This window comes from Sphaerodactylus townsendi, linkage group LG01 (genome assembly GCF_021028975.2).
Source record: "Sphaerodactylus townsendi isolate TG3544 linkage group LG01, MPM_Stown_v2.3, whole genome shotgun sequence".
NCBI classification, from domain to species: Eukaryota; Metazoa; Chordata; class Lepidosauria; order Squamata; family Sphaerodactylidae; genus Sphaerodactylus; species Sphaerodactylus townsendi.
Genome location: NC_059425.1, coordinates 64893556 through 64907250, shown reverse-complemented (window position 1 = coordinate 64907250; position 13695 = coordinate 64893556). Strand labels below are relative to the sequence as shown.

Sequence of the window (13695 nt, the reverse complement as noted above, 5' to 3'; positions counted from 1 at the left end):
CAGCATGGAAAGCCATATTCCTTTGAACTGCTGAATCAAATGGGCGAGTCCTCTATGGCATATTGTTGGTGTAAAATTTCTTTTGAGGAATGTGAACACTTGGTTCAAAAAACATCAGGTGGTCTAGCTGAATTAAAATAATATTGGGCACAGCTGTGTATGTTTGAAATGCAGAACGTTTCCATCCTCAGTCAAGGCCTGCTACTGTACAGATGAGAGGGAATGTAGCATATTATTTCACAGAAATAGTTGGGGTTTGGTACTCTGTTCTTTCATTTCTTGAGGAGAAATTGAATTTAATATTAAATTAGATCTGTATTTCAGGCTCTTGTAAGCATCTCACAGTAGACATTGAAGGTTGGCCATAGTAATTTCTGATATTTAATTTCTGATGTTTAATATGGAAACTGAAAAAGTAAACACCTTTTGATATTACAGTTCTGTGAGTTTTCAGAGGCATGTGATCCTTGTCTGAACGTATCACGCTCCTACTAACTGGACAGATTAATGATCTTATACCATAGAATACTTGATGCAAGTTTGACTCAAGTAGCACCTTAAAACCTTACAACATTTTCCAGGGTATAGTAAGCTTTTGTCAGTCAATAGTCACTTTGTCAAAAGTTTACAACCTGGGGAGAAAAATGGTTCCACTGGTGTCAAATTTTCTTTTAGTCTATAGTAATAAAAGAAAATTTACACCAGTGGAACCTATCTTGATGCTAGTTGTCACTCTGACATTTCACAACAGGTCTGCACATCATTGCAAACTAGAGAATCCCCTTATTCTTAAAGATAGAGGAAAACTTCAGCTCTTATCATAGGATATGCCCACTTTTGCTAATAAGGAACATCTGGTTGGAGTAGTGGAGCGTTTTTGAGGTTTAGGGATTACTTTTCTAAAAATGTTGGTTTACTTACAGCTTTGATGTCAGTTTGATAGTAAAGCAAGTTTGATAGTGAAAGTACAGACCAGGACTCCATATTTAAAAACAAGACAGCAGAAAACCCTTGTTAAAGCAGTAGTTTGATTTTGTTAATAGTGTTTCTGTTGAGCCTGTATACGGTAACAAATGAAAGGAAACAGTAAATGAATCTAACTAATAAAACTAATTATGAAACTAAAGGTTAGCTGCCTTGAGCATATTTCTGGAGAGGTAACCACAAATAATCTAACCAAATAGATATATAAAATTTGCCAAATGATTTCATTATGTACAGTACTTGCAATTAGATTGGGAGCTTTTGGGAATAATGCAATCAGCGTCTTCTGGAAACAGAACATTGAAGCGGAAGCTCTGCAAATGATTAAAGATTGCAATTCAGGAGTAGATTTGATTAATGAATGACATATTAACCTTCAATGTTTTGAAATACTCATCTGTAATTGTTGCAGTTGAAGATTATTTATCTCATTTCCTGGGTTTTTATTAAGAGTTCTTTAGATCTGTGGCCTTAGAATAGATTGTGGCATTAATGAAAAATACCATTTTCTTGTTATTGTGCCCTTTTTAATCAAACAGTAATGATTTTCGTATGACTAAATTAATAATCATTTGCTGGTGGTGGGATAATGTTGCTCAATATTTTCCTACCTGATAAAAAAGTCTAAATTTAAGCTAACGAACCAAGCTATTTTCTTTTAAATTTTTAAATACAAACAAAACAGAAAGAAAAGAATCAAAATAAATGTTACAATTGTATCAGAAATCTAAGAAAAAAGGAATTTGTAAATATATTATACACAATAATCTAATAAACTATAGGCTCAATTAAAAAAATAGCTGCTTCTGCCACTAGTGAATGATATCATAATGAAAATGAAATAATGCTTATCATAATAATCTAACAAATCATAAAATACATTATGCAATATGTGATCAACCTGATAATGATATTATTCAGTGTTATAATATAAATTCAAATTGATAAAATTGATAGACTGATAAGTGATTACTATGATAAATTTCTAAGAATAATTCTCATATCAAACATGGAATACACATATTATTGCAATCTGCTCTTAATCTGTTTAAATATTTTATATGACTTCTTCCTTTTAGACCACTTTTAATTTTTAGCATATCATGAAGACAAATATTACATCATTTGAACCATCTTCTGAACTCCCCCCCCCCTTTTAAAGAATAATATAAATGATCCATTTATTTTGAAATTCTTTGATTGGTCTCTTATTCAAAAAGTTCATTAGTTTTGTCATTTCTGCATATTCAGCTAATTTGCTGTCTCAGTCTTCTAGACTTGGACATTCTTCTGCTTAACCAAGCTATTTTCAAAGTCCAATTTTGCATTAGCAATTAACATAATAAATACGGTTTACTTGGCTGTCTCTCATATTCATTTGTTATGATTGTGACCAATCCAACTCTTTCAGTGTCTTCTCAAATGACAGGATTGTACTCTTTTAATCATTCTAGTTCCTGTTTTTGTACACTTTGAGCCTTTAGGATATTTACAGTTTAAATTGGGTAATGTATAGTGTGGTCATACTGTCATCTCACCACTACGTACTAATTAGTCCTTTTTATTGTAGCCATGATCCCTATTAAAAAATCAAGGCTTTTAATAAAGATAGCAGGCATGTCGTGTATTCCACTGTTTATTATATTATCTTGCTGTTACAGCATTATTTTCTGCTTTTGTAATCCTATTTTACTCTGTTTATGGCAAACCATGTCTGATATTTCTTTTTCATTGTTTTTAATGTTTAGATCCTAGTCCTATTGCATTGTTTGTGAGATGTATCATTTTATTTGATTGTATTGTGTTAAGTCTCAGAAGGAGATGGCCTATAAACATTAATTAAACTGTAGAACCTGTCTGAACTTTGACATAGGTTTCAAGTAGGCATACTTTTTATTAGACCAAAATATCTCAGAATTGTGTGCAAACTTTTGAGTTCTCTAGAACCCATGTTTTTTTTCTACTGAACATCCAATTTGACAAACCTGACCTTTCTAGCTTTACCTCTTACAATACTTCTTTACTCATAGGATCCTAACTGTTGGGTTAAACTTTCTCTGTGGCTGGATGTTCAGGAGAAGATGAGGAAGGGAAAGACTGTTGCCTTGCACAGACCAAAAACATGCCTTAGCTCACCTTGTAGGCTGTAGTGATGAGACTCTTCTGCTCATACACTGTGGCAACTGAGAATCAGAGTGTTCTGGAGAGTCAATCAGGGCCATAACAACTTAGTGGCAAATTTTTGCTGGAGTAGGAGATCCAAGGGAACCAGATCCTTCTGTAAAAGACTAATTTATGCTGCACCAAACAACCCCAGTAGGCCCTGTTCTTCTTTATTGTCCCTGGTTGTTGTTTGTATTTCCTTCCTGTCAAACTTCCTTCTTTAATTTTCTGGTGAAGATCAAATTACACTGGCATTAGTAATTCTGGCTTTATTCCTCCATTTTCTGAAGTGGTGGTTTTTAGGTTTGTTTGTGACTCATGTACACATCATAAAATGAAAGAAGGGAGAATGAGTTCCTTGGAAGAAAGGGGTATATGTGTATAAAATAGTGATAACTTGATTCTCCATGAAAGATACCTACGAATTCCTGTTCTTAAAAGAGGCTGCACCTGCACAGGTGACAGACCTGATACATTTCCACACATTCTCTTTGACTGTCCACTATTCATCAATCTGTGAAACAGGATTCTCCACCCTTCACTTTCAATGTTCCAAAACTATCCCAACACCCAACTAACGTGTCTTTTGCTGGAAGAAATCTCATCCACTGCTGCCATCTATCTGACTAGTTCTCAATAGGAGACCTCTCAAGGATTTTTGACTGTTCAGTTAACAAGTGGGCCCTGTGGCTCTATATATATTCATTTTTAATTAACTTAGAAATTGGAATGGAATTTTAATACTTTAATATTTTATAGTTTTTATTTGTCTACTTTATACCAATAAAGGTATTGAACTGAATTGATTCTTCCATGAGCTGGGCACTCCTGTTCTGCAAACTGTCAGGGAAAGAAAGTGGATGTGATCTCTGTACTAAGCCTGCTTTTGAGCCTCTCTTGAGCCTTAGCTTTAGATACGGTCAAAGGCTTTCATAGCCAGAATCATTGGTTGATGTTGGTTTTCCAGGCTATGTAACCATGGTGTGGTACTTTTTGCTGGTAACATTTTGCCAGCCTCTATGGCTAGCATGTCACTGTAAGATGTGTTTCTCTCTGTGGTACAATGGTGATTGTGTGGTGAGGAATATTCTTTGACCACTTCACAGGTATGTGTGTGGGAGGGGTAAGGTACATTTGCAGGTGTCTGAATGGATCTCATTTGCTGTTGCAGTTGCAGTCACATTTGCAATTGTATTTGCAGTTGCTTTTCCAGCTGCACTTTCACCTGCATTTGCAATTACATAAGCATGTGATTGGGTAGAGTTCATTTGCAGTTGCATTTGAATGTCCCTGGTTTTGGGGTTTGGTATTTTTAGTACAAGGAGACAGGTTTTGTTGATTTCAGACTCCTTTTGGTTTAAACTGTCCCATGTTTGTGGATTTCAGAGGCTTCTCTGCGTAGTCTGACATAGTCGGTGTCCGAGATGTCAAGGATTTCTTTGTCTTCACACTGTGTCTTCAAGGCCTTAGGTTTTGAGGCTTTCTTGAGGCTTTGGGAGTCCTCCATGCTCCACAAGAGTTGGTGATTGCCTTCTCTGACTGTCATCTAATGCTAGCTATGCTTCAAGTCATATGGATGACCTTACTTCCTGAAGCAGGAGGTAGTAGTATAAGGCTCAGGGAAGGAATAGTGGTGTGTAATAATGCTGAACACTTAGTGTATCAGAAAAGACAGGAATGCTATTTATTCAGAGAAGAAATTTAGATTCTGCAATTGTGCAATTGCACCAAGAAAATATCAGGCATTTCATGGTATTTGATAGTCTCTCTACCAAGAAATAATTGCTTTGTTATGAACTTTCTGAAGTTTGAAATCAGTTGGACAAGCCATTCTTCAGGTACCACTGTGAAGCCACTGTAGAGGCATATGAACACATGAAGCTGTCTTATACTGAATCATACCCTTGGTCATCAAGGCTACTATTGTCTACTCAGACTAGCAATGGCTGTCCAGGGTCTTGAGTAAAGGTCTTTCACATTACTTATTGCCTGATAATTTTAACTGAGGATGCTGGGGACTGACCCTGGTATATTTTTCATTTCAAGAAGATCTACCTCTGAGCTACAGCTCCTCCTCACTCACTACTGACCCCAGAACCTGGGAACACACACACACACCCCGCAGGAAAAAAACATCTTTAGATTGGTGCCATTCTTGCTAATATTTTGTTAATGACCAAAGTCTAAAGGTTTTGGTTCACCTTTATGTGAGATCAGTCCATATTATCAGTCTGCAAACCATTGGTTGTTTTACGCCGTGTCTTTCACAAATGGATTTTGTAAGTTTGATGTCATTTAATGATGTTTTAATATTTTTATAATGCTTTTGTTCACTCTTGGAATTAAGGTAAAAGTGGTATAAATATAGTAGATAAATTTAGCAAAGGTTTAGGTGCAGGATACATCATCTGAAAACTTTGCTATTTTGTCCCTTGTGAATAAAACATCTATACATTTCTTTGGGATTATTTATAAGGAATTAAGTTGCAGTCATAAATAATCTATTCTGTGCCATAGCTTTGTCACAATCATTCTTACCAGCTAACTTGTTTTGAAACCCAGGGTCAGAGTCTCCCACATCTCAGTTTTAATATGAAACCAATGTGTTTTTAAAGAAACTATTTTGCAAATGAAACATGGCTGGGCATGCATTCCTTAGTCAAAATTTGAAGAGTGTGTGATTTTGTGAATAAACATTAGTAATTGAGCATGCCGAAGGCATGTGTATATTGGCTGGTAAATGTGTATCCTGTTGTGTGCTATCACTAGCATTTAAATTTCATAAAGACATCAAAGCCAGAGTCCTTAAAGCAGATTAGTATTATTAGAATGGTGTCCAGGCAGGCGATCTAGTTGTAGGAGACACTGATGTTATAGGAATTAATTGTATTACAGTTAATTCCAAAACACCTATTTTTTCTAGAGTCAGTTCTCCTGTAAGCATATGATGGAGGAGGGGAGAATGGGATAAACCACTTTGGATACCCGTTGTGGAGAAAAATAAAGTATAAATGAAGTAAATAAATTACATAAAAATATTTTAAAAGTTAAGTGTCCCAAGTAGTTTACAGAAAATCTGTTTGTTGGATTATATAAGGTATCTGTAGCTGTATGTGCAGGCATAGACAGTGTCAATATTGTAACTTACAATATGTGAAACCAGTCATGACCATCCTCGTCCAGAATTCTGTGACTTCTGTTTGCTTTGGGAAGTAGCTGACCCCACCCAACTAGTAAGTCAAATGATTGGTCAAATTGAACTGGAAACTAAAGGTTGCATGTTGCCCCAAGAACAGCATAGGGGGCAAAGTGGAGGTGTGCAGTAGGAGTAAGAATCAATGGAAATTCCTGAGCCCTTGTAAGAAAACTTAAATGCTCTTAAATGTTTGAAATGTGTGATTATGCAAGCTTATATGACTGAAATTTATTTAATTGGATTAAACCCTTGCTTTTGGCAAGGGGCCTTGGCTCAGCAGTAGAGCATCTTCTGAACCTATCAGAAGGTTCCATGTTAAATCCCTGGCATCTCCAGTTAAAAGGATTAAGCAGGAGGTGATGTGAAAGGACCTCTGCCTGAGACTCTGGAGAGCACTGCCAGCCTGACTAGGCAATTGTTGTACCAAGGCTCTACTTCAGCATAAGGCAGCTTCACCTGTGTAATATAATATGTTTAACTTTCAAGGTAGGCATATCAGCTTTGAATGAATCAAAAACTAAAGTATAAACAATTATTAATAACATTGTTATTAGTGATTCAATTTAATACACTGCTCTCCCTGCCAAAAATGTACAGTGTTTTTCTATGCTTGTCCAAACGCAATGTGAATTAATGTGGATTGACCCTAATTATTTCATTTATAGGGATATCAAGCCAGACAACATTCTTATGGATATGAATGGACATATTCGGTTAGCAGATTTTGGTTCATGTCTAAAACTGATGGAAGATGGAACGGTAAATTAGAAAATAACTAATGTATTCTTTCTACTACCATTCATTTCTGTCCCATGTTTATGATATTAATAAACATTCCTGCTTGTAAGATGGCCATTTTACTTATGTTGATCGTATTTGTTTGTGGTGTTTGTAAACAGGTAAGCAGTTCTGTTGGCAAATGAGGGATTTCAGGGTCTACCTAAACATTTAGATTTTGCTGGCATTACTGATAATTGACTTCCATGTTTAAATTAAATACACAACTGTTTTTTAAAAATTCATATGATTTTGATTATAGTTACATGGATCTTTCTGCTTCATAACTTGTCTACTTCATGAATTCTCTTTCTGTTAATGAAGTTTGAAAATTAACAGTATTTAAAAAATCCACAGGATAAATCTCTTGGGGCAAGTATTATTGATAACTTCAAAGTGCATGGTTAGAATAACCTATGGCCTCAGTGTTCAGAAGATTACTGGAAATTGTGAATAGATGGAAAAATGACATTTGTTTTGGTTTTCAGAACTATTCCCAGTAAAGATATCAATACTCTCAAAATGTTTAATTTTTTCCCAATTTTCCTTCGTTTTCTGAACTATAGAAAAATTAAAGATTATGGAAAAGACGTTGACAGTTTCATTACTTACCCAAAATCTGCAGTTCAAATCTCTGATAAGGATGCATGCAGAGAGAAGTTCCACTTATTTCTCAGTATTGTTGCAGAAAGTTTTGTCAACTTGGATTGGATGCTTTTAGTAAAGAATGAGTTAAATACATATGATTGAAGGCGTGAATAGAAGAGAGGGTCCATGAATTTCTGAAACAAGGAGTTTAAATATTTTTTACTGCCAACATAAAGCATGGATCTTTGCTGCTGACAGATGAAGTAGGATATGGTGATTTCACCCCTTTCATGTTGTCCCCTGCCATGTATGGCAATTAATCAAGACAAGTCTCATGACCCCTGGAATGTAGTTTCTGAACTAGTAGAGACTATTGGGGAGGGGAGGGGGATATTGCAAATATCTGTGCAATTTTTGCTGGTGGTAGTTGAGACCCAACTCTAAAAGATTGTGGGAGGCAATTGACACTTAGCAGAGAGAAAGAGCATTCACCTTCATTCAGTGTGATCTGCTTATTCCATTCCCTCAAACCTGGTCCAAAGGGAAGCAGGAAGGGTTAACCCAGCCCTTGTAATGCCACTTCACACAAAAACAATAGCACTTGATGTTCCTGTGATGGCATCAGCCTTAGAGTCAGCATGTCACTGAAAACCAATGTGATGTAGTACTTAGAGTGTCAGAGTAGGATCTAGGAGACATAGGTTTGAATTACTACTATGATGTGGAAACTTGCTGTGTGATTCTAGGCCAACCATACTGCCTCAGACAAATGAATTTCACAGGGTAGTTATTGTGAGGATGGAATGAAGGAAGGAAGAATGGTGTCATAATCTGTTTGGGGTCCTCATTTGGGAAGAAAATGAAACATAAATATCAAAATAAATGTAGCTTGCAACTAGGCTTGGTCAGTACCCTAGAAATTCGGTAGAATTCGGATTTATTTGGGCATAAAATTATCTGCATGCCCAAATAAGACAAATAATATATTCCGGTATACCCTGAATATTCGGGTATACTTGAAAAATTCGGGTCCATCTGATTTTGTTTGTATTTTTTGGTGTTTTTTGCAATTGTGCCTGCAGAAGGTGCATGTGTAAAGCTTGTGGCACCAACATTTCATGGTATCATCCGGAGACTCTCCAGATTATACCAACCAAGTTTGGTGAGGTTTGGTTCAGGGGGTCCAAAGTTATGGACCCCCAAAGGGGGTGCCCTCTCCCCCATTGTTTCCAATGGGAGCTAACAGGAGATGGGACTATCCTTTGAGGGTCCATAACTTTGGACCCCTGAACCAAACTTCACCAAACTCAGGTGATATCATCAGGACAGTCCCCGGATGAGGCCCTGAAATTTTGGTGCAGCTAGCTTTAAAAATGCATCTCTGACAGGCACCCCAATAAATTTGCCCAGATTCTCTGCTCTGCAGTACCTTGGCTCCATTGTACCCAATGGGGAATTTCTGGGCAGGCTGCACATTTTTGAAGATAGAGGCACCAGACTTTCAAGGTGGCTCCAGGAGGCCCTCCTGGTAATAGCATCAGAGTTTGGTGAACTTTGCTTCTGGGAGTTCAATTTTATGGACCCCCAAAAAGCTTATTTTGTTTCCCCGCTCCTACACATGAATCCTGCTGGCTGAGTTCTCTCAGAACTCTCTCAACCCACCTCCCACATCCCCAGAAGCAAAGTTCACCAAGACTGGATGCTATTACCAGGAGGGTCTCCTGGAGCCACCTTGAAAGTCTGGTGCCTCTGTCTTTAAAAATGTGCAGCTGCACAGAAATTTCCCATTGGGTGCAATGGAGCCACTGCAGAGCATAGAATCTGCCAGGCTCTCCAGCAAGTTCTATGGTGGGAACAATTAATTAACTTTTCCCACCATAGACTTCAGTGGGGCTTGCTGTTATGCCCAACTGGCTCTGTGCTGGAGATTGGGGCGGAATTCTGTGGGGGTATTGTTCTGGGTAGGGGCATCTAATTTCCTGCAGGGCTGCTGGTGTGTGTCTCCTGAAAGGAACCAGCCAACTTTGCTAAAGTTTTCTTGGGAGGGGCAAATGCTGTGGATACCCAGTTGAAGGTGACCCTGATGTCCACAGAATGAGTGCCCAGCCATCCAAACTTTAGCAAATTTTGCTTTCACAGCAGTGATCAGTAACTAGATCTGCAGATGAACCCTAAAGGTTAGACTGTGAGTTGTTAAATGAGGCTGGTAAGGGTTGTTGGGGAGAGGAGGGGCATAAAGCATTACCTGCCTCCTTAGAGTGGCCTCCTGGAGTGGCCTGCTCCATTTTCTCATGGCCATTACCACTTGAAATGTGCAAATCTGCACACAGAAGTATGCATGGTATTGTAGATCCTTTTTAGTCATGAAACTTCTACTTTTTGCAGGTTCAGTCTTCAGTGGCAGTTGGAACACCAGATTATATTTCTCCAGAAATCCTGCAGGCCATGGAAGACGGAAAAGGAAAGTATGGTCCTGAATGTGACTGGTGGTCTCTTGGCGTTTGCATGTATGAAATGCTTTATGGAGAAACTCCCTTTTATGCAGAGTCCTTAGTTGAGACCTACGGAAAAATAATGAACCATAAAGTGAGTGACTCATCTTTGTTTATGTAAACTATTAATCTTGAAGAACCCTTAATTCTGGTACTATGTTATTTATAAATTGACTAGCGGTAAAGCCCATTGTGAAAGCAAATATAGTGGGCTGTAGATAACTGTTGGTGGGTTAATGATACCCACCAAGGGGGCCAACCCCTCCTGCCTTTCCTCATGCACTTGACCCTGCATCACCAGCTTCCTCCTTGTCCTCCTACTCTTCCCAGATGCCTGCATTGGCACATAAGGGTTAATGTCACCCACTGAAGGGGACAATACTTCCTGCCTTTCCTTGCCCTTCAGCCCTGTGTCACTATCTCCCTCCTCCTCCTCCTTTTCCCACCTCCTGCTCATCCTCCTGGATGCCTGTATTGCCATGCAGCAGTTAACTGCACAGTTGCAGCTGCCAGCAGTCATGACCCTCTTATGCCTGTGCCTTCTCCTCCTCAGGCAGCTGGAGATGGTATAGTAGTGGGGGAGAAGGGTGAGCGCACAAGAGAGTGAGTAACCATACACATTCCGTTGTTGTGTTTGTGTTGTTTTTACTCCTTTCTGTGTAATTGCAACCCCCAAGCTGTGTGTGCATGGTGATTGGCTGAAAGTGAGTCATCACCACCATGGCTAGCCTTTCATATAATAGGATTACTTCTTATTTTACTGATAGAATGTTTTGGTTATGGACTTGATTTTAATCAGCTTTAATGTTCTTTTGTATTATCTTTGTAATTCTGTTATTAAGTACATCAAATGTTTGTACTACAGTTTCTTTTGATACGCTATCCTAGTTAAAATAATTTCTAAGTAAATATGATGGCAACATTTTGATCATCATGTATTTATATATTACAGTTATGCTGCGTGATTTGGAAGTAATTGGGTGGTTTGTTTGTTGTGTACAGGAAGCTGTAGAATTTATTAACCATGGGTTGAATCCTAGAACTTTCTTTCATTAACTGAGGGGTCTTGCTTCAGAGCATAACTCCTCACTTAGCAGAAACCAACGCATTATAATTAAATGTAGGAAAATTGTAGTGGAAATCTCAGAATTTCTGATACATGTACTGTTTTAACATTAAGAGGTTCAAACAGCAGCAATCTTCACTGCATGAATGAATGTTTAACCTTAGTCATTGCCGAATTATTTATTGCTATAGATTCCTGGAAAAAGGAACATAGAGCAGTTTCTATAGCAGCAATGGAAAGGAAGCAACTGAATAACATCAATTGGCGATCCCTTCTAGTTGCAAGAAGCTATTCATAATATCTTGCTGTTCCCCTAATTTTCACAATCTTTTCTTTAAGGAGAGGTTTCAGTTTCCTGTCCAAGTGGCAGATGTATCTGAAAATGCAAAAGACCTCATTCGTAGGCTCATCTGCAGCAGAGAACACAGACTTGGACAGAATGGGATAGAAGATTTTAAGAACCACCCATTCTTTGCAGGGATTGACTGGGATAACATTCGAAATTGTGAAGCACCTTACATCCCTGAAGTTAGCAGTCCAACTGATACATCAAACTTTGATGTGGATGATGATTGTTTAAAGAATTCTGTGAGTTATATGAGTACAACTTCTCCAAAATTTGATTTTTTTTTCATTTTGTGCTCTAAATTCTTCAGAAGATTGACACTTGAGTAAGAGTTGTTTATAATGCAGCCCTAAACGGTGTTCCATTCTTCTATGTCTATAGCAGTCAAAAGGATTAAAGTATAACTCTGCTTAGTATTTCACTGTTAACTGTATACAAGTTAGCTATGTTGTTATATCCAAAGTGTAAACACTTGAAAACTGAGGTTTTCCTTATGAGACATATTTGACAGGTAGTATTGTTGTGATTGTTTTAAACAATCAATATTTTTTAAAAACTTCACCACTTCTCCTTTCTGGGAAAGGCTGCGCCTGTAGAAGCAGTATTGTATGATGTACTTCCTTCCAGCAGGAAAGAGTAATGTCTTTGTTGCTCTGTACTTTAGTTGGCAGATGTGGCTGGGGATAAGGAACCCTAGACCTGATGGTTCAGACCACTGTAATACCTTAAAAGGCTAGTAAAGGCAGCTATGTTAGCTGTGCAATGTTCTTTCTATCAAGAAGGGAAGAGGCATGGCTGTTCATTTACATTTCAGAGCTAGTTGCTCCTTGCCCTGGGTGAACACTTTTCTGTTGTACCTGCACTGAAATACATCGAGGTCCTAGCCTCCTCAAACTAATAAAATATAATTTTTCAAAATTTTCTTTTATCCACCAGGAGACAATGCCCCCACCAACACATACTGCATTTTCAGGCCATCATCTGCCATTTGTAGGATTCACATACACAAGTAACTGGTGAGTAGAAAGTTGTATTAATCTAAAGTAACAGGATGTTTTAGACACAAATTTATTAGACAAGTTGCACATTCCAGTGTTCAATTTTTACTTCTTCTCCAGTTAATCTGTGCACATGGGAAATTCGTTTTGTTCTTTTCTGTTTCCTGAATAATGACTTAGTGCAGAATATAGCCACATATAAAGAATATGTGGTTTTTCCTGGATGAAGTCAGAAGTTCACTCCTACCCAATATCATAATGAAACTTGCATGCAGAATGTAAAGTAAAAGCTGCCCTAATAGTCTGCGACAGTTGGTGGTATACCAGGTATCAAGGCTGGCCCTGCCTTGGTGCAGCAATGTAGCCAAACTCTGAACCGGGTAAGCTCACGTCATTCCTCAGTAACTCACATAAAAATCAGGCAAAAAAAGCTTTACATACAAAAAAACAAAAGGCTAACTGCCAATTCTGCTTACTTATTCTAATGGCAGGAGTGCTGGTTGTTACAACTGAAGCATGATATTTGTGAGCTTACACAAAGTATCTTCAGGCAACAAGCATGGTGGATGGGGAAAAATGGGATAAGAAAAGAATGTTGTCTCTCAGCTATGGTCTATAATGGGGTATCAAAAATCCGGCCTGGGGGACTGACTCCAGCTCCTTGAGACAGCTTATCAGGCTAGCAAGCCAACTAAGGTGATTCCCCCCACCCTCATGATCATGCCTAGTGAGCCCACTGTGGGCTTGCCAGTCCAGGCAGCCACACACACACCCCAATCCACTGTGGGCTCACCAGTCCAGGCACAACCAGCCTCCAACTCCAACCAGCCACCCCCATTCCAACCTGGGCTAGAGAGTGTTCTGTGAGCTTGCCAGATGAGGCAGTCACCCCCATGCCGACCACCTGTCCCTGAGCCAAACTGGGCTGGCAAGCCTGCTGTTGGCTCACCAGCTGAGGCAGCCGCATGTTTCCTATCTAACCAAGTCACATTTATGTCCTATCCGGCCCTCTCAACAAATAGATACTGCATGCCAAAGCCTCCTGGCCTTCCTAATCAATTAAAGATGTCTCCATGGAACTTTCT

At 38.5% G+C, this 13695-nt stretch overlaps 1 protein-coding gene across 7 annotated transcripts in view; it reads left to right on the top strand.

The window, feature by feature from the left end:
* The window catches only part of CDC42BPA (CDC42 binding protein kinase alpha), a 201204-nt gene that overhangs the window by 100406 nt on the left and 87103 nt on the right, over window positions 1-13695 (top strand). For all 7 annotated transcript variants that reach the window (XM_048508656.1, XM_048509047.1, XM_048508957.1 and 4 more), the window contains exons 6-9: window positions 7009-7102; window positions 10094-10294; window positions 11606-11854; window positions 12549-12628. In XM_048508656.1, the coding sequence (XP_048364613.1) occupies window positions 7009-7102; window positions 10094-10294; window positions 11606-11854; window positions 12549-12628 (624 nt within the window). The remainder of the gene's footprint in view (window positions 1-7008; window positions 7103-10093; window positions 10295-11605; window positions 11855-12548; window positions 12629-13695) is intronic.